This window comes from Phodopus roborovskii, unplaced genomic scaffold, assembly GCF_943737965.1.
Source record: "Phodopus roborovskii unplaced genomic scaffold, PHOROB, whole genome shotgun sequence".
Taxonomy (NCBI): Eukaryota; Metazoa; Chordata; class Mammalia; order Rodentia; family Cricetidae; genus Phodopus; species Phodopus roborovskii.
Genome location: NW_026125444.1, coordinates 6,660,279 through 6,681,837, shown reverse-complemented (window position 1 = coordinate 6,681,837; position 21,559 = coordinate 6,660,279). Strand labels below are relative to the sequence as shown.

The 21,559-nt window shown below is 37.5% G+C and overlaps 1 protein-coding gene across 2 annotated transcripts in view; it reads left to right on the top strand.

Moving 5' to 3' along the window:
* Cttnbp2 (cortactin binding protein 2) overlaps positions 1-10,005 on the top strand; it is a 142,188-nt gene extending 132,183 nt beyond the window's left edge. For both annotated transcript variants that reach the window (XM_051175729.1, XM_051175728.1), the window contains 3 exons: positions 1,314-1,446; positions 2,753-2,851; positions 8,884-10,005. In XM_051175729.1, the coding sequence (XP_051031686.1) occupies positions 1,314-1,446; positions 2,753-2,851; positions 8,884-9,129 (478 nt within the window). In that variant the 3' untranslated portion in view covers positions 9,130-10,005. The remainder of the gene's footprint in view (positions 1-1,313; positions 1,447-2,752; positions 2,852-8,883) is intronic.
* Positions 10,006-21,559: the final 11,554 nt, after the last annotated feature.

Sequence of the window (21,559 nt, the reverse complement as noted above, 5' to 3'; positions counted from 1 at the left end):
AGATTTATATAGACAGCATGACCTATGTAGCCCCATACATCTGTAGATAACTGTATTTATTTCGGTCATTTCGCTATATTTGGCCTTATGGTATTTTTGATTATTTCAGCTACACATAGTTTGAACTCTAAAGATTTAGTTAGTCGTGGGATGGAAATACTTTGCAAATAAAATGCATCGTGTACCCAGTTGGTACCTCTCTACAGAAGGGAAGTAGGGGAACTGCATCTTTTGTCTTTCCATCAAAACTGCACACCAAACTTGTGTAATTTGCCCTGTGGCCCTAAGAAAGAGCTGTAAGGGTTCTTTTCCAAAGAGAATTAAGGCTTGAGCTGCAAAGAGGGAAACAATCTGGCTGGCTGTGGCTATATTGTCAGTGCAGGGCAGATTCAAGTTTGAATTGTATTTTTATGCCAGTGTATCACACTGACATGTGTACTCAACCCCCCAAATAAAAACCCTGCTTTCTTAAAAAAAAACTTTTTTATGATTTTTTAAATGAATACATCTGTCTTCCCTTCCCACATTCCCTCTAAACCAGTGGTTCTCAACCTGTCTCTCATGGTCCCTTTGGAGATTGCATATCAGATATTCTGCATATCAGATGTTTACATTACAATTCATAACAGTAGCAAAATTACAATTATGAAGTAACAAATAAGTTTAAGGTTGGGGTTTACCACAACTGTATTAAAGGGTCACAGCATTAGGAAGGTTGAGAGTTACTGCTGTAAACTTTTCCACATACCCCTTTCCCACTCTCCTTCAAATTTATGGCCTCTCTTTTGTAAATATTCCTAAATATAACCTGCTCGGTCTGTGTGGTGTTACTTGTATGTATGTTTTCAGGGGTGGCATTTGGTATTGGATAACCCATTGCTTTCTTTTCTGGGGACATTGTTTATGCCTGAAGTTCTTTCTGTAGAATAGACTTTTCTGTGTTCACTCTGGCATGTCTGTTGGTTTCCTCTTTGTTCATGGGCAGTCATGTTGATGAACCTGTAGGAGTACAGCTTCATTTTGGTGGCCAGAAAGAGAGAGAGAAAGGAGATTGGAATAGTTTACACCTATATAGCTATCTTTATGAACAACAACTGCTATTCTACTAAGTTACTTGGCTGTAAGTTAATGACATCTTGTCTTTTGGTATGGGGTTATAGTTACATTGGATGACATTTTTGAGATACTTGGAAGGATACTGAAAACTCTTCTCTGTCTCAAAGAAAGTTTAGAAGGTACAGTGTCTAGATTTCCATATTTGGTAGCTGGTTTGTTCTCATTCTGAAAAAACTCTCCCCTGGTCTTTGTAATAGGCCCTTAGAGAATGATCTCTCACTGACATTGGCTTTGGACCACAGACTGTCTTTGGGTTCAGATGATGAAGCAGATCTTGTCAAAGAACTCCAGAGTATGTGCTCCAGCAAATCTGAGTCTGATATAAGCAAGGTAAGTAGTCCCCAGGGCTAGGTGCTTGGGTCTGTCCAGTAGACCCACCTTTACAACAGGAGAGCCACATCCTGAAACTCATCCCCTTAATGAAATTTCATATTGTGTGTCATTGCTGATGCTGAAAATCAAGTCATTCTTTGCTCAGAAAATCCATTTTCCCCAAGCCATTGGATAGTAGAGGCTTTGTTGTTCTTCTCTGAAACACCTGGACTTAAAATTGTGTGTTAATCATATCAGCACAAATCAAGCCAACACACACACACACACACACACACACACACACACACACACACACACACACACACACACACACATATATATATATATATATATATATATATATATATATATGAGCAGTCTTTTGATTGATTTGGGGAGGGTTTGTGTTTGATATGGAGGATGAAACCCATGGCTTTGCATGCTGAACATGTGTCCTACCACTGAGATACAGATTGTCTGTGTCTATGGTAGCTTAGGCTACCCTTGAACTCAGTACCTTTATATGTAAGTAGCTTTATGCAAAAGCCTAAATTTAAATGTCTAGGACATTTTTATTGCCAATTTTGGTACATAGCCTATTGGGAAGAGACAAGTCTCGTAGCAGATTCAGGTTATACACAGAGTTACAACAACATTCTTTTCAAATAAGAAAAGGAATGGTCCTGTATAATATGCATTGTCATGGTCTTTAAGCTGTGAAACTTGAGAATAAATGTAGAAACCAGTTTCCCAAAATGTCAAGGAAAACATAATAGCATCAAGTTGAACCTGTTTGGCACTCTGGTATCTGCAATGCATTTGACCATGCCTCCTTCATAAACGTGTTTACTTGGAAGGGAGCAAAGATAGTTACAACGTGCCCAGGATTTAGTGAAAGATTGAGCTATTTAGTTGAACAGTTAAACTCTCTAGGCAAAAGTAGAAGCCACTGCCCTTCTTGGCCTTGCTGGAAATGAACTGAAATTCTTACGTGCTGGGAAAACAAGGTAAGGATTCAAATATTAAATTTTTCTTCTTTTTTTTTTTTTTTTTTTTTTTAAAAAAAAAAAAAAAAACTTGCCAAGTGACTTTTTTTTCTAGAAAGTTCTTCTCTTTGTGTAAGAGATGTTGTTAATAGATCCTCTGTCTGTAATATAAAGTCTGTTCCTTGGGCAGGACAGAGTCTGAAGGTGTCTTTTCTAGAGGTTTTTGAGGTGAGGCGAGTGGGTGACTGCTCTTCTGAGGCTTTTCCGTGGTGGCTATGCTGAAGGTGAGGTGTGGTGGAGCCATGGGGACCTATTGTGCTAAGTTGTGTGTTTTGCAGATTGCTGACTCCGGGGATGACTTAAGGAAGTTTGATAGTTCAAGAACCAACCCTGGGTCTTCAGCGCCTGTTGATCTTAGGATGCCAGTACCACAGAAGGTAAAGGTTTTTCTCCCCAAAATGAGAGGGGAAAGTGCTTATTATAGAACTGAATTCTCAACTCAACTCTGGAATTTACATTGAAAGGAGAGATAGGAAGAAGCATTCACGAATCAATTAAGACTTTACAATGTCTGTAATGTGCAGACCTGACTGGTTTACTTTCCATTTGATATTTCAAAAACACTGCTTCTTTTAAGGTTTCCCTTTGTTTTCTTTTTTGTTCGACGCATGGCATAAGATTTCTTGCATTTTGGTGAACCTTGAATTAAATATAGCAAGGGCTGAATGATAACCTAAAGATCTTAGGCACTTAAAAATGACTCATTTCCTTTGAGTTTTAGTGAGGGATAATCTTTCAAAATCAAATCACAAAGGCAAACAGAAGAGCCAAGCTTCATACACATTCTTTTAACCCCTGAAAGAGACAGAAGAGCTTGGTCTTCTGGGGAACAGGACCAAAGAATGCAATTCTATCCATCCATTGCTTTGTGAAGATGCATAGGACCTAGAACCCTTAGTAATATGTGGTTTGTTCAACAAGCCCTGTCTAATTGCCATTCCCATTCTGTTCACATCTATTCTTATAATGGCTTACAAAGACCTGTATGTGTGAGGACCGATGGGGTACAGAGAACAGGATTATAAAGTTTCCCTGGTGCAACTATTAAATAACTAATCTTTTGCTAGTTATCTGGCAGTCCTGGGTTTGCCACTTCTTCTGCCTCCATTGTTTCATTAGATTCTAGTTCTGGTTAGTGGTGTCTTTATTGAAAGAAGAGAAGGAAGCTGAAGTCCCTAATAAAATACATACCATGCTACAAGGACCAGTTTAGATGTGTGGCACAGTCCTTGTGCCATTACTGGGCATTGGAGTTTGAAAGTATTTTGTTCATAGGTTGTCCTTCTGCCGTCTTGAAATCCTCAATTCACTGTCTATATGTGATGGCTTCTCTGAGTTTTGGTTGATTCCATAGAACAATTCCGTAGGATTCCTTGAATGGCATAATTGAAAGGGCTATAAAGACCCTGAAAAATAGAATAATGAGCAATTTCCCTCTAGTGCCAAGTCATTTTTTGTATGAAAATATTATTGTCTGATAGTTGGGGTTATAGCTCAATGGTAGAATCCTTCCATAGCACATATAATAAGTATTTAGGTTCAAAAGTCTACACTGAAAAAATTCTTTGCTATGGAATGTTGCTTTTTGTTTAAATATTTGATGGAGAACCCTTATGATTTTATTAGACAATACCTCAATAAGCCCTTGTCCGTAAGAGCCTGGTACTGTGAATGTTATGAGCCACAGGCAGATAGGACAACTTTGTGTTAGAAGGGAGCCTTAAGATGTCCTTTATCCTACCTGGCCTCTTCAGAACTACCTGGTGGTTTAAATGTGTGCTTAGCTGTGTCTGTCAGGGTAGCTGCATAGGATCTTTGTTTCTGTAGTGACACTTGGAAGGACTCTCCCTGTCTAGAAGATGCTTTTCCCAGCAGCTGCCAGCAGAGGGCAAAGCACCACAGCTGTCTGTAAGCTGGCAGAGTCCTTCCCGTTCTATCATATTTACAAATCACCTAGCATTTCTTGGTTCCATGCCCAGTTTCTCCTCTTATCAGGAAATAACTCCCTTGAGAGGTGAGAGCACTCTGGATTAACTGAAATTACTTTCTCCTTCATGGCCAGAAGGCATACTCCATCAAGAACCTTCTCCTCTTGCTCTAGTGAAACGCCTTTCTTCCCTGACAGGGAGGGACTATAACTGTTTCTTAATCAAAACAGAAAAACAAGTCGATCATCAATAGAAATGAAAAATATAGTAAATGTTTTTCTCATACCTAAATGATGTAAACACAGACTAATCTTTCTAAAGCAAAAATCTTTGTTGGCAAAATGACATCTACTTGAAGGTTTTGGTCAATTTTTACTTCCTGAACTCTGTCCTCTAAATGTTCTGGTGTGACTAAACTGAAATATAGATGGGACCTTGGAATCTCATGGGTAGCCAGGCATAATATCTAGTGGTCTGAAATGTAGCTCTGTCCTGTCTTTACGTTCTATGCTCTTTCTTTATTTCCAAATAGATTTTTAGAGAGGCTAATATACCTTCAGCCAACTTTTCTACATATGAATTGTATCCCTCCACCATGACCTTTCTCTCTTCCTCCCGGACACAGTCCTGTATGCTGGAGGCAACACAGTTTCCTCTTCTTCCCACCTGTATTATCTAGAGAGATAACCATGTCTTCTTAGTGTGTAGAAAATGCATAGTATTGAATGAATGGCTTGCTCCGATTTAAAAATACTTTGCTAGGGTTAAATATTTAAAACAACTATAGGAAAATAAATTAAAGTTTTTGTTAGAGGGTTAACTGGGCAACTTCAAAGTTTTAGCTCAAGAAGGATTAAACAGTTTTTAAGGCTCCTGCTTGAAGATCTATGGGAGATATACTTTAAAACCAATGCTTGGCTGGGAGAGTATTGGGAGCATCATTCCTTTAATGTCCTTAGGCATGTTTTCTGTTTTGCATACTTCAACCATGAATTTCTGTGACCCACACTAAGCCTAAGTGAGCCTACATATCCTTAGCCCCTCCTCATACCTCCAGAAACTGACTCAACCTGAATGCCCCAAACACATTTACCTGTTAATGGGAGAATTTTTAGTAATTTGTGTAGCCATTCTGCTTGTCTTCATGATGCAGACCAAAGGACAGACTTAAAGACATACTACGTTGTTTCCTTTCGTGTTTTGGACCTTGGTATTAACTCATTACTTTACCAGAGAGAATTTGGTGAAATGGTGAGATTACAGGCTTTATTCTATATTATAGCTAGATACCATCATGGTCCGCTCTTTTTGTTATGCCAGGGAAGGAATCCCAGCCCTCCCCCATGCTAGACAGTGGTGTGCCATTAAGTAATGTAAGTAGTCTAACATGTTTTAGACCAAATTATCAGATAAATCCCGTCCCCAACTTATAATCTTCTTGTCTTCACTGAGTTTAACATCAACATGGAGACATTCCTCTGTTGTGTCTGTGAAGGTGTTCTAGGAAGGTTTAACTGTGTGGAGACACACATGGGAGGGGGACAACTACCATCCAATGGCCTGAGGCTCTGGCCTGAATAAAATAGAGAGGGTGAGCACAGAACCACAGTCACCTCTCTCTACAACCTGACTCTACATCTCTTCAACATAGGCCCACATTGGGTGTCACTTATAACACAAACCACAAAGGTGTGTATGATTACACCCACCCACACACACACACACGCACACACACACACACACACACACACTTATTAAGGAGGGTGCAATGAGGACGCAAACTCACAGACACAGGACAAGATATATCCAGTTGCACAGTCCTTCCATTTTGACCAATGAAGCTGGGAACTTACCTTGTGCTGCTTCATACCACCTGGCCCAGTCCACACAACCCAAAAGAGAGTGCCCTGACCTCTTCACTCCTAAGCAGTCATGTCCACAAACCAAAAGCCATGCTCCAAGGCTGATGGGCAAAGGCTATTCGTGGAATGAGTTCCCGCAACAAATTTGCTTGGAATTCATCACAACAACCAGAAAACTAATACACCTTACTTGGACAATGATTAAGAGCCCCCATGGAGTTCAGTTATTGTGTCTTTACTGTGATTTTACAGTCATGTCTCAGCACATGATTCTCTCACCATCGAGTACCCAAGCTGAGATGTCCTAAAACAACAGAATGCAAATGTTTAATGATTCCCTAAAGAACAAATTTGTCTGAAAGAAAACTTTTCTTTCTCAGGCCACATACAGCACAGATTAATGTGCTTTAGAGCTCACAGTGCCCCCTCAATGCTTTTTACTCATTAGCAAAGTGTTGAAAGCTCTGACTTACCTCTGTCTCGAGCAGTAAGCTGCCTCTGAAGTTCTGGCACAAGTAGATTTCACTTCAGTGACTTAGATGTAGTTCAGTGGTCATATGGGGGGAATGATTAGGACTGTGTCCTAGAGCAAAAATAGAAGGAAAAGGAGATTGGAGATGGACTGAAGGGCCTTTAGTGATATACCCAGGACACGCCTAAGAATTTGGAACTTTAATCAACCTCCCACACACACATTTTTTTTTCCTCTACCAACATTGCCATAATAATTATTTACTGATTTTGCAGGCAATGTTGCACTAGGTAGAAGAGAGAAAAGCAGATCAAATAATAATAATAATAACTGCTCACTGACTCCTACTCAGTTGAAAGAACAGTGTTGATCTGTAATATGCTATAGACATCTTAGAAAGATTAAATTCCAAATGCAGATTAAAGAGCAAGATTAGTTATATTGATTTGGTGTGTCAAAATGCAATCCTCAAGCATAACTGAGAGCTAAAGCGGGAGCTAATTAGTATCAATGCAAACAGAATGGGCAGTAAAGGAGGGATCACCAACTGTGTGAATAGAGAAGGCTCAGCTCAGTGCCACCACTGAGGAGTTCAATGCAGAAAAAGGGATCTTAAAGCACTGAGGTAAGTGTTTAACTTTGAATGCACTTTATACATGTAAGGGATGTCTTAAAGCCATGTACCCATGCCCCACCCAAGTCTAATTAAATCTGACTCTTAGGAGGTCAGCCTGTCAGCACCGCCCAGCTGGTTCCAGTATAGTGGCCAACATGAACAACCAGTGCTTCAGACTTTCAAGTGTACACCATGGCCAGTTTAAGGCAAAGTGCTGCTTTCCACTCCAAGTCAGCTCAATTTTTCCTGTTAAATTTCTAATTTTAAATCTCTCAGTGATCGCATTGCTGTCTAGTTGCGTTACTACTGTCAAACTGATGTTCACTGTCTCAGAGCTTTGCACAGTTGAATACAATATAGGCCAAAGGACCTTGAATACAAGTGGGGAAACACTGGGGAATTTCCAACTTCCTTGTTCTGACTATAAAGATGCTCTCGTCTATCTAGCTGTCATAGTCCTTATGAGAAAGTGGGAAATGTTGGCCAAGTGATTAAAGTGGCTCAGCAACACAAACAAATTAGAGCAGAGTATGACTGTGTGTAGAAGATTTTGAGTGACCTGGTCATAGGAGCCTTACTTTAATAGAATGTACACACCAGTAGAGCAGGGTGTTTTTCTTGTGTTCTTAGTTATGCGACAAAGTAGGGCAAAGTATCTTCTAGTAAAGGCCTAATTCCTATTTATTTTTTTAAATAAAAACATGACTTAGCCAAGGGTAACATAATATGAAGATCTACCTAGTGCTTGGTGGATGTGTTAGCTTTCCATTACTATGACAGATAATTAAGAGAAATTGTTGAAAAGAGGGAAAGATATATTTTGGCTCATGATTTCAGTGTTTGTAGTCCAGGGTTAGCTGGTTCTATTGTTTCTGGACCTGTGGTGAAACATAACACCATAATAGTCAAGAAGCTGAGGAAGAGACAGAGGCCCTGATATTCCTAGAACCTACATGGTAAAAGGAGAAAACTGACTCTTACAAGTTGTCCTCTGACCTCCACTCACATGCTGTGGTATCCTCACATGTTCATATACACGTCCATATAAAATTTAAAGATATACCATCATTAAAGACACACATCCAACTGCCTACTTCTCCAATGAGGCTCCACTGACAGCTCCCATCTCTTCCTAATTATTCTCTCAAACTACAAACCCAGTGAACTGATTAAGTCAGAATGTTTGTGATCTGATGCCTATCAATGATTGGCTCCACCAGCTGGGAACCAAGCCTTCAACACATGAGCCTTGGGCAGGGAAAACATAATATCTAGACTATGACAACTGAGCTAGTTCTCAGGCCTGAAGTTCTATGCAATTCCTATTGTTATGGACACTAAGACTCTTCAGCACTGGCCTCTCTGATGCTGCATTTAGTGATGCTAGGAAGCAAGTACCTGAAAATCAAATAGAAAGTCTACAGTAGTCGGATGGTAGCATCTCCCCACAAGGGGAGAAACTGGGAGAGGAAGTGATACTGATGATTCAAGTGGGCAGAGCTACTAAACCTGTTGCTTTCTCCTCTTGCAGGAAGCCAGTCCTCTCAGCAGCCATCAAACCACCGAATGCAGCAACAGTAGATCAAAGACTGAGTTGGGTGTCTCAAGAGTTAAATCTTTTCTTCCTGTTCCTAGAAGTAAAGCCGCCCAGTGTTCCCAGAACACCAAGAGAAGCAGCAGCAGCAGTAATACAAGGCAACTAGAAATCAATAACAACTCCAAAGAAGAGAATTGGAACTTAGACAAACACAAACAAGTAGAAAAACCTAACCAATAGGCCTGCCTACAACATGTTCACCTTAACTTCTTTTGTATATTTCATGCCGAAACCAAGGATAAGAAGATGTAAATACCTTCCAATGCACAAAAACATTTTCCTGTAATATAAAGGATGAGTGCGGGACCACTATTCAATTTTTTGTAAAGAATGTATTTATAACCTAACATTTTTCTGTTAACTTCTGTAGGACCAGACTTCAGTACCATGAAGTTATAGTAACTTTCCAAGTAGTTTTATAATAGAAACATTGCATTAGTTTTAATGAAGATGTTCAGGGGTATTAAAACAGAAATGTCTGTGTACTGTATATTGCTATTTGTACATATGTACATATATGTATATTTGTAGAAGTTGCATACACATGTACAAGGTTGGCTTAGACAAAGTGTACCATTTTGAATGGAGATGGTAATTTTATGTTCACCTGATAGGGAAGGACTTGAATGGGGCAATAACAAAACATTTCTAAAGTTATTTTCCATTAAAAGCCATATGACGTATTTTGCCTGTTAAAATTCTAGTTTTACATTTTGAATCTTTTAGTGGTTACATCGCCATCTGGTTGCATCATGTATATATATTTGTGCTTCTCAGTTTGCATTATGAGGTGTAAAATATGAAATTATAATGCAATAAAAGTGTTATCTTTCTTACAAAACTTTTGTACCTAAGTGGATATAAAACTTACCTGCATAAAGATGTCAATAAATTAATTTGAGATTAACTCCTTCAGTATATTTCTAATAGCATACTGATTAAAAAATACGAATATTTTCTAGAAGTGTGTCTTCTAAAATTAATGATTAAAATTACTTATCCAATTTACAGTAAAGATACTTTGACACCAAATAAAATTTTGAATTAGTGAAATTATTTTGCTGTATTTTCCTATCTGTAGATGTACTTGGTTACTTATTTATACAATGGGTTTATGTTCCACTTAGGGATATTCATAAAATTTATCCTGTGTGCTGCTATTGTACTATATATCCACACACTCACTTGCCCTTACAATATGATATTAGATATTTGGCTGGAATAAAAGCAAACAAACAGAGTTCCAACTGTTAAAAAAAAAAGCACAATTTTCAAATGCAGCATCACTTTACTCATCTATGGGTATTGAGAGCCATTTGAGGGGTCAGGGTAGGTATTTATATTAAATACACATATGCAGATACTGTTTTAAGCTTTAGAAGATATCTACAACTGATAGGGGACAATATTGTGACAGTTGCACCATGTGGGTGAAATAGAGGCCTCACATTAGAAATTAGAGTTCAACAAGTGTCAGTGTTATTTTTGTTTGGGCTTTCTCTATACCAGGCAATTTTGGGGGTATACGGTGCTGATCTCTCGTACATTTAAAAAAAAAAAAAAAAGTGTAGTGGACTGAGAGAATTGGAGCAAGGGTCAAAGACTTGGAGGAAAGAGACTGGAAGGTAGTCTAGACTTGAAAAAAACAACTATATTGAACTGGATTTAAATTCTGCATGCCGGATAGTATTTGATACTCACAAGTATTTTCACAAAAAGGTGCTATTCTTGGGAGGAGAACATAATCAAAGAAAAAAGGTGAGAAAAGAAAATCAAATTTGAGAAACACTGGGGTAACCCTGGAGCAAATGATCCACGCTGCTCTGTTTTGTCAGATTCGATGTGTACTTTTTGTAATTGCATGGCTGGCAGCATGATGTCTAAAAAGAACATTGAGATCAAGTGCTTTCAAATTATAAGTAGGAACCTACCAATAGTTCACGATAGTTAATAAATCATAACTCAAAAAAAAAACAGGATGAAATTGAAAATGTCAAGGTCATCACAATAAAAGAACTGTAGAGCATTTCTCCAGTATGTGGATTATGCATGCATATCCATGTGAATTAAATTATAACTGTGGGTCATGGTCTTAAATCTTTAAATGTTAATAGGATATAATAGAACAAGGTGGAACCTATATTTAAGGGAATGTTTGTAATCGGCTTATAAACCTATGACCTTATGGTGGAATTCAGTACTGCTGTTCATTAAAAGCTGCTGTGGTAGGCAACAGGTTGTGTAACCTGTAGCAAAATGAGGATCACAACACCCATAAAGACTGTGTGAACATTACATCAAAGCATGGTAAAGCTTTTGTTTTCATTGTTTTTGGTGGCCTCATTCATAAAACAAGTATTGAGTCAATGTCTTGGGGCTTAGCTGGATTTAGTAACTACTGTTTACATAATTTCAGCACAGGGGAGGCTAAAATTTGAGGGCACCTTGGGCTATAGAGTGATGATTTCAAAATTTTCTTCAGAACTTTGTGTGGCATTATGTATATGCATAAAGCAACAAATAAAGGAAAAGGGAAGGCAGGCTATATATTGAAATTGTGAAACCTCATGTTCAATAATGAATAGATCATCAAGACAGAAAATCAGCACAGAGACACCAGACTAAAGCTCTTCTTTAGGCCAAATATACATACAGTGGATATTTCACCTACCATAAAACATCCTTGAAGATGGATCACTGTTAAGCCACAAGTCATTATGGGAGAAAATTTAAATCATCCCAATATTTTTGCAACCCAATGACATGAAACTAGAAATTAGTAAGTGAAGAAAATTAAAAAGAAGAAGCCTCAGAAATACATACTCATTAACATTCTTGAACAATCAATGAACTAATGAAACTAAAAGGGAAGTGGGAAAATATGAGATAAGTGACAATAGAAACAATATATCGAGATGTGGGACACAACAAAAACTCGTTCAGAAAGACAGCTTATAGAAATTACATCTGCATAAGGAATGTTCTCAAGGCCAGGCATGTGGCACACACAATAATCCCAGAACTTGGAATGATCATGAGTTTGATTGAAAGAAACAAAGAAAAAAAAAAGTTCTCAACATAACACCTTAATGAACAGTATAGAAACCAGCAGAACAAGTTTTCGACAAACTTTAGCCCAGAATTAGTAGAAGATTAGGAAGCAGAAAGCACAATAATGATCAGAGCAAGTACTTAAAAAGCAACCTTCACAGAATTCCTACATTTTCCCCAACTGTAACAGTTTAAGTGTAAATCCCGACGGCTACATTACAAACCTTACATCTTTAAACTTCAGTTCTCTGAAACAATCAGAAATCAGTGACTGCAAAACACACTTGTGATTTTTCACTTTCATTTTAACTTAAAGGCAAGTTTTCCAGAATAGGTCAATACATTTTGTAGTTGCTTATGTAAACAAGCAAATAGATTTACCACACCTGTTAACTAATGAAAGTTGCTAATTTGGATGGTCAGTTGGTACTACACAAATTTCTGTGAGGTTGATCCTTAAGGAAACCAAATTAGGTTGACTAGCCCTAGTCTTTATTTAGTCATTTATTCTTAAGGACAATGATCAGTCACAAAAAAAGTACACTTGTGAAGTCAACAGTCATGTCTGATTTCTGTTCCCCTGCAAGGTCAGTACTCCCCACAAAAAACAAACAACAAAAACAAAAACAAACAAACAAACAAACAAAAAAAAAAAAAAACCCTGACTGGTTCCAACAGAGTGAATTAATGACTAGATACTCTCTGATAATCTGCTTTTGATTAAATCAAATAAATATGAGCTATGGACAAAAGATAAGATGTTTGCTGAATACTGAGAAGACATTGTACAGAATGCAGAGAGAGAATTACAACTACATGATATATCTAACCTGCTTTTAATGATGAGGAACTGTGAATTCAGTCTCTCACCTGTAATCAAACACACTGACTTCTAACAGCTCAGGGTTTTCCTGTGCTAACAGAAGAAAACCCTGGCAGTTGCTCTATCCCTTAATCCTAGTGATATGAAGGCAATCAACTAGACAAACAGAAAAGTTTATTTAGGTTGTATTTAAGGGTAATCAAGAATGTATTTCTTCTGAGGTAATTCAGATTCTTACATCTATTCCAAGTGGCTTCAAGCTTTATTGTTCACTCTTTAAAGCACTTTTGTACCAGGAACTGAGAACTTCAGGACTCACCAAGCTCCTCCAATCCTGACTTTACAGCCTACTAGAGCAAAACAGTGAATAAAGATTATTTCTCATTATGTATGTTCAAATAAAGGAAATCAGTAGAGCTGTGTGATGGAATCTAGTAAAGATCATGGAGAGGGAATTTAGGATAGAAATGCCTCCAGGGACCCGATGTTGATTCTCACATCTGGAGGATTCAATTTATCAAGGCACATTTGTGGTAACAGAAGTAGCAGTGTCAACTGCTGTTCATATGCAGAGACAAATGAGCGTCCATTCAGTGTAAAAGCTACTTCATGGCAAAAGAATACATCAACAGAGTGAAGACATAACTTGTGGAATGAAGAGAATCTTCATGAATCATACATTTAATGATATCCAAAATACATTAGCAACTTAATAGGAAGAAAACAAATAGTCAAATTAAAAATGTGGGAAAGGGCCCAAAGAAGGGTTTTGAAAAAGAAAGTGTATGCCATATGGGGGAAAATACTCAGTACCACTACTGTTCATTGAAATGCAAATAAACCCACAATGAAACATTAACTTACACTGTTTAGAACAGCTGTCTTCAAGAAAGCAAAAGATATCAAATGTTGAAAATAACACAGGGAAGAAAAGAATCTTTGTGCACTGTTGAAGGTGCAGAACACTGAAAACCATGCTGTTTGTTTATGGCCATTATGGAAAACACTGTGGATTAAATTACAGTACATTAAAAGTACATTAACAGTACAGTAAATTAAAAGTACAGGGGCTTAGGAGATGGCTCAGTGTGCTAAGACTGCTTCCTGAAAAACTAGGAAAAATCCGAGTTCAAATCTCCAGTGGAAGGAAAACTTGCATGCCACTGTAAAAACACTGTTAGAGAATAGAGACATTTCAGAAGTTTGTTGCCCACCGCCCCCCCCCCCAAATCAAGCTGAAATGCCAATCTTCAGGTTCATTGAGAGCCTCCAAAAATAAGACAGAGTGACAGAGGAAGACACTCGGTGTAGTCTTTTGACCTCTGCATGTGTACACAGGCACCCCACAAAATTTGAAATACAGATTACACATTATCCAGAAATGCCACTCCAAGGAAATGACATACATCTTCTGAAGAAACAATCTGCCCACTGTAGCATTACTTGTGATAGATAAAATCTGAAATTAACTAGTAAATTGATAAAGAAAACATGGTACAGATATACAACAGCAGCTGAGCCAGTCTTAAAAGAAAAGGAAGGCCTGTCATTAGTAACAATGTGGATGAACCTAGAGGACATTATGTTAAGTGGAACAAAGCCAAACCAAAGAAGATAAATACATTGCATGTGCACACAGTTCTATGTGGAATGGAGTGTTATAAAGTGAATAAAGGGGCTCACAAAAGCAGAGAGTGGAGCATGTTTGGGAAGAGGCTGGTTGAAGGGTTGAAGCATTTCAATTAGGAAGAGTTAGTTCAGGGGACTTTTTGTATAGCATGGTGTCAGTAGGTAGTAATAGTGAATTATGTTACTGAAAAATCCTCAAACCTTGAATTTAAAAAAGTCCTAGCCACAATCCAAATCACTTTCTTTACAAAGAAGAAAGAAAGAAACAACTGCACAAATGCATGATGTCTCTCTTTAAATGGGAAACAATGGAGCATCTGCTTGACCCTGAAATGGATACAGCAGGTGCTCGTCTCTTACTTAGAATTGAATTTTTTTTTCCCCTGTACTGATCATCCACTGATTTCTGTACTTTAATTGGGGTTTTCTCCTCCTCCCCTTCCTATTTCTCCTCCTCAGAAAACAGACTAACTTCATTTAATTCTTAGCTCTCTGAGGCAGGGCTGAGACAATATTTTCTCCATGACAAATCTTCTTAGGGTATTTAAATACAAACATATTACTATTCCAACTAATACGTTTTATGTGAAAGCAGTGTGCACTAGTCAAGCCAGTTTGCTGTTCAGATCTAAAATGTCTTTCTGACAATCTGACAATTTCTTCTGGAAATTTGAAGACTGACCTTGTACGTAATGAAATAGGAGTGAGCATGGCACCTGTGTGGTGTAACTTGAGAAGTGAGATGTTCCGGCCCCAGTGTCTTTCTCTTCCTTATTTCTGAATCATCTCAATAAAATGTGATATGTTGTGGTATTTTGTGATACAGTAAATAGAGCGTAGCAACTGGTGTAACAAAACTCCTTGTTTCCCCCTTCAATGATCTGTCATTGATCATGTGACGCTTAGCTTCTTGGGCTTAGATTTTTAATATGATCTTTGTGTCTATCTTTCACCAGATACCCTCAGACAGACACATTTTTTTTTCTTCTTTCCTAAAGAATGAGGGAAAGACCAGAAAACATACTCTCTTTTGTTTTTAATGTGCGTATTTTTTATCTGCATTTATGTGTACCACATACATGCCTGTAGTACCTACAGAAACCAAAAGATGGCATCAGATCCACTGAAACTGGAGTTCCAGGTGATTGTGAATAGTCATACAGGTTATGAGAGCCAAACCCACACATAGGAATTAGAAACTTAAAACAACAATTTCCATCTGTCTCAATCCATTCTAGATTTAGTTAGGTTTCTGTCCTGTTCCCCTCAGAAGACCTTATAAAACTTGAGTAAACCATTCCATACCTTCTTGGTATTATGCTCATCAGTTTTGATATCTGAACTAAATTTTGGGTGAAAAGTTCCAGGTTCCTCTGTGAAATTGCAATGCTTTCTCCTTTGCCATTATTTGAGGTGCTAAATATTGGTTATATCTCACTTAATCCTACCAACACTTATGAAGTATCTTTGTCTTTAAACTTAATATTTACCCAAAGTACTTGAGCCTTGCATACCAACTAATCTTTTCTCAATGTTCATGACTGGAAGGTCAAGTCAGTCATAGAAGTCTTGTGATTTGTGTTATTTATTTTTGAGTAAGCCTACACCCTGCTCAACTGAAATATACTAGCTCTCCTATCTATTAGAGCTTTGATGGCTGAAATCCATTATTAACGTCTTGCTTCTCATGCCTAACTTGACAGGTATGTTTCATCACCTCCTTTAGATCGTTGAGAAAAAAGCCTGCAATTAGTAATTTGAATGTTTTCCATATAATTTCTAATCTAAATACACCTCCCATTGAGAATTAGCACAGTTATGTGTAGTAGAGTCTAAACCACAACGCTTCTGAACATAGACAGGTGTATGCTTTGGGAGTCACCACTTACATAGAATTGGACGTGACTGGTATTTACTTTGGGTTGGGTAAGAACTCCTGCCTTTCCCAAGATATCTGTAATTCAAATCCAAACTGATAGAGCATGCCATAAATGTAAGAGACTTTGCATTAAACCCCTACATGAATGATTCACCCACATCAAAGAAACCTCAAAGTCAAAAGTCCAATTTGTGTCACCAAAATCTTAAATGCAGTTTGTAAGTTTGCGTGGGATTTATAAAACAGTTGAAATTCTTGATTTCAGATTTGTCTCCATAACCTGTGAGGTGTTGATGTATTTGAATTTTAATTGAAAACTTAGAAGACAAAAAGCCTTTAATGCCATACAACTGTACCCAGAGCAGTTCATGTGGCATAACAACCAGAAAATTCCTGGTTAGTCCCTGTCATTTTAATAATACCACGAGCTAACCAAACCGCCTGTTAATTTGTGAGGACAGGAACCAAGTACCTTAAAATCCAGTATTTGGGACTCACTCACTTCCCATTCAAGTCTGCAGTTCCTAATTCAAGATGATAGCATGCACCCCCCCCCAACACCCCATCACATTGTAGAGAATATCAAAAGGGCCAGTTGTTCCTGCTCATGTCCTATTGGTCCTTGGTAATTCTAGTAATCCATTGGTTCTCTGACAGTTTCAAAGATTAGTATAAGCATTAAGAAAGTGTTAGAAACATCTTGATATCTAGCATGGCATTTTGTAAAAATAAAGAAGCTAAAATTTCTAAAACCTTTAAACATCTGTGTGCAGCTGGGATAGTTCAAAGATGAATTAGAAAGCTTGCATCTATGTGGTTGGTAAAATTCACTGTTATACAGTATACAACTTCACAGACTCCAGAGAGGATTAATTTGCTGGAGGATACCGTTCTCTTTGGTGAAAAGTATACTAATTTCAGTAAAGAGAGCCCAGCTTACTCATGTCTCCTTAATACCAAACTGTCCAGGTAATTCATCAATGGATTGGACTTTTAAACTAGAGGTCATTCAGGACTTCTTCTGCAATTCTATAACTGTCCTGAATCGGTAATCAAGACCTAATAAGATTAGGTGATTTGCTTAAAGTAATAAAACTGATCGGTGGCAACTCCTGTTCATAACATAATCAAACCACTCTTCAATCACACAGTGCTTTTGCCTGTCCCTCATCTACCCTTTAGATTACTTCTGGAAACATATGAAGATTTCCCTTGGGAAATGATTTCTTTCCTTCTTCTTCAAGTGTCCCAGGTAGACAGTGGTTTCCCGAATATAAAGAGTTTGCATGTAGTGAGGCCAGTCAGAGCCAAAGGCAAACAATTCTAGGACAGAGTTTTAATTCAGTTAAAGTCATCTCCATTGCTGATGTCAAATGGATAATTGGTAAACATGATGCATTTTTCCGGCTCAACAGAAAACCTTCCTTAAATGGAGTTTCACATGGAAAGGCAAGTCAATATGAAGACATAACCTTACTGACAGACTGGGAAAGGATGTCATCATTATTAATTTCAGTACTGAGATAGAATGATGTGAAGGACCCTGTAAGATCATCACATGAGCCTTGCTATTCTCTTTGCTTTAATTTGGTTAGTCTTTTGTCTCTCATAACAGAAGTAACGAGAAAACAGCTCTACCAGCCTATGACATATTTGATGTAGATTTGAAAATAAAAATAAGTCTGTAATAAGCCCAGACAAGTCCTCTAACCACACTGCAGGGATCTACTGTCCTTCTCTGTGTTGTCCTTTGATATGGGATAAAGCTTTGGACATTATGGTTTGTTTTGCCTAAGTTGTGTTTAACTATAGCTATTTTACTCATATGAAAATCAAAGGACAAACCCATATCTGTTTCTTCACCCCACGGAACTGGGAAGGAGAAAATCTAAGCTAGGAAAATAGTATTTTAAAAACTTCCAATTGAATACAAAATTCCATAACACATCATATGTAGGTAGAGATAGAAGTAGGTTGGGTGTTTCTTAAGTCTTGAGGACATAGAATATGAGTTTGAGAGTTAAGAAATATGAAGTTTCCTTTTTAAGTGATAAAAATATACAAATATTTTGTTTTATTTTAGAATTCAGTAAGAATATGAATGCATATAGGTAAACTAACTGTATCATGACATGAAAATAGAAGACTATTTGAAGATGGGAAGAGAATCAACATGAAAGGAGAATGGAAATGAGAAGGTAATGGGGTGAATATTGACAAATTATAATGATACACATATATAAAAATGCCATAATAAAACCTAGTATTTTGTTTATAATTAAAACAGCTTAATAAAAGCTGCTCTCCAATTAATTGTAAAGATAACTATATTACTCTAACTATATTTTTTTAAACTATTGAATTACATACCTTATAGGAAAACATTCAAAACTATTCTTCCCATATGAGAATAAACCATTTTAATAAATTATTTTAAAAATAAAACTAAATCCACTAACAAAAAAGTGGGGGGGGCAACCCAGATACTTGGTGTCTTCAAAACAAACCACTTGCAATTATTTTATTCTCATCATGGTGATGATAATATGTTTTATAGAAAATAGGATTGTGCAATCTTACCTTTGACAGAGGTATTTAACTTTTGATCACCAATCATAATGAAAAGATGTTTTTAGCTTCTTGTTAACATTTCATCACCAAATGTCAATCTAACACAGTATTGACTAAGAGGCCCAGTTGTCCATGATAATGGTGCCATCATGTAGTTTTGATGTAAGTGTAAAATCTAATTCATTCAACTTTTACTCTGTGGGTTAGAAGACACAGCTTGATTCTAGATGAGGTATACCAGGGCCAAGTTGAAATCTTTAGGAGTAGGACTGGTCCAGTGCATCAGGGCTTGGAGAGAAATGTCCTATCTCTCTAGCATGTTGCTGGGGCTGCTGCCTCCTCTTGCAAACTTTGAGAAGAGAGTCAAAACAACTAAATTATCTAACTAAATTAGATTCATGGTAAATTCCTTTGACAGGTTCCTAACTCTGGGCACTGAACTATTTAAGGTCTCCCCAGAAGTGAAGGGAAAGAAGAGATTAAATTACTCAAGAACTTGTCTTGAGAAAGGTCACAATTAAATCTGGAGATGAAGCAGCTAGTATGCTTCAGTGACTCCAACTAATGAGTTCAAGTCACCAGTCAAGTGGTCCTTCTATCTTTTGTAGGTGAGATGGACGCCTACACCTGAAAGTAAAACATCATCTCGATGTCACAACTGATTTGGTGATCACAAGCAAACCTTTGAGATGATTGCAATGTGAACTTCCTACATCATGAGGGCATTCAATTACTCCAGTCTTGAATGTTTCCTTGCCAAAGAAGACAGAAGGCACCTGGTTCTGTGTTTTCATCTGGCACTTCCTAATGGTTGTAAGCACTGTTTGGAAAATATTTTGGAAAGGACTGCCAAATTGTTGTTCTAGAGTATTATCGAATAAAAAGTGTAATTGTTTGATGAAATAGGCATCTGAATTGTTACTACCTACAGATTCAATGGCCAGAGACTGGGAATTTTGAACTTAAAACCTGAAGCCTTAACTCTACAGAAAGCCCCCTTCTCAAGCCCTCAGGGAAAACAAAAAACAAAAACAAAATCAAAAAAAAAAAAAAAAAAAAAAAAACTGAAGTGCAAAGTCAATGCTCTGAATTTGATCTTATAAGAATAGAAAAAGTTTTCTCATGAGTATTCTCACCTGGAAGTTTCCAGAATATTAAAAAAGAGAAAACACCTCCCTCAGCACCCTCACATCCTTGCAAATCTTCCTTTATGACAGAAATTTTCCTGCCCAACCCTAACACACCATGTACTTGTTTTTCAAGTAGCAACATTCTTGCCTGTTGTCTAAAGAAGATACATCTTCATAATCCTAAAGATAAATATTATTAATACAAAAGGATTACACTAAAGTAAATCTGTTCCATTCTGTTCACCTTGAGAAGATTTCCTAAAGATGATACCTCTCCTTTAAAAGAGCTCCCTTAATAGAGCAATGGGAGAGCCTCAAGCAAGTGTTGGCTTTGGTGTTCCTGTTCCCTCAAATTACTTCTAGATAGAAACCAGTAAAGAGGGAAAGCCATTAATTACAAAATATCTAAGTACTGGTTGAGAAGACTTTATCATTAAGGTCCCCTAGGAGCACTCAATCCTATTGGATAAGGGCTCTATGATGTTTCATTCACACATTTATTGGTATCTTTAATAGAACATTGAACTCCTGAAGTAAATCAGTTGACCATGGAAGGTTTTACATGCCTTATCTAGACTTACATTTGCTGTTTAACACAGTCAATGACGACAACAACACCAGGAACAGTTAAATAATGGATTATGTAGAATTTATATAAAGAACTTATGACTTATTGGAATAACCTCATTATACAATACAATAGGCACATTTCCTAGATTAAGAAATCAGAGAAAGTGCTCACTGTATAAACATGAAAGAATGAGATAGAATCCCCTGTACTCATAAAACAAAACAACAGGGCATGGCACCATAGGTCTGTTATTAAAGCACTGGAGATACAGACACAGGCAGGTCTCTTGAACTTACTGGCCAGTCAGTCTAGGCAATCGGTAACTTTCACATCCAGTTAAGCAACATTGGCTCTAAATACAAAATAGAGGGCTGGAGAAATGGCTCAGTGATTAAGAAAACTAGTTGCTGTTGCAGAGGATCTGAGGTTTGTTCCAAACACCTACATTGGATAATTCAGCACCACCTTTAACTCCACTTCCCGGTTTCTGAGGCCTTCTTCTGTCCTCACAGAAATCTACATGCATGCAGTGCATCTATATACCACACACACACATACACACACACACACACACACACACACACACTCACACACACACATGCATGCATGCATACTCATGCACACACATGGACACACACACATTGCAAATCATTTTTATTTTATGAGATGAGGCCCTGACTATGCAATTTGCCTTATATTCCCAAGGATATTTTTACCTATTATTGCAATGATAGAAGATGAACTCATTATAGATTACTGAGAAGTAAAAGCATCATTCAAATAACTCCTTGGAAACCAATACAGGCATTAAAGTGAAGAGTGAGTACTTAGAATCAATTGCTTACTGGTGAAAGAGGATTACTTAACACAGCAGGGCTCTGTCCCTTCCAAGCCCCAGACTGAGTACCTAATACCACCATACACTAATATTACTATGTACAGGCAAATGTACATTT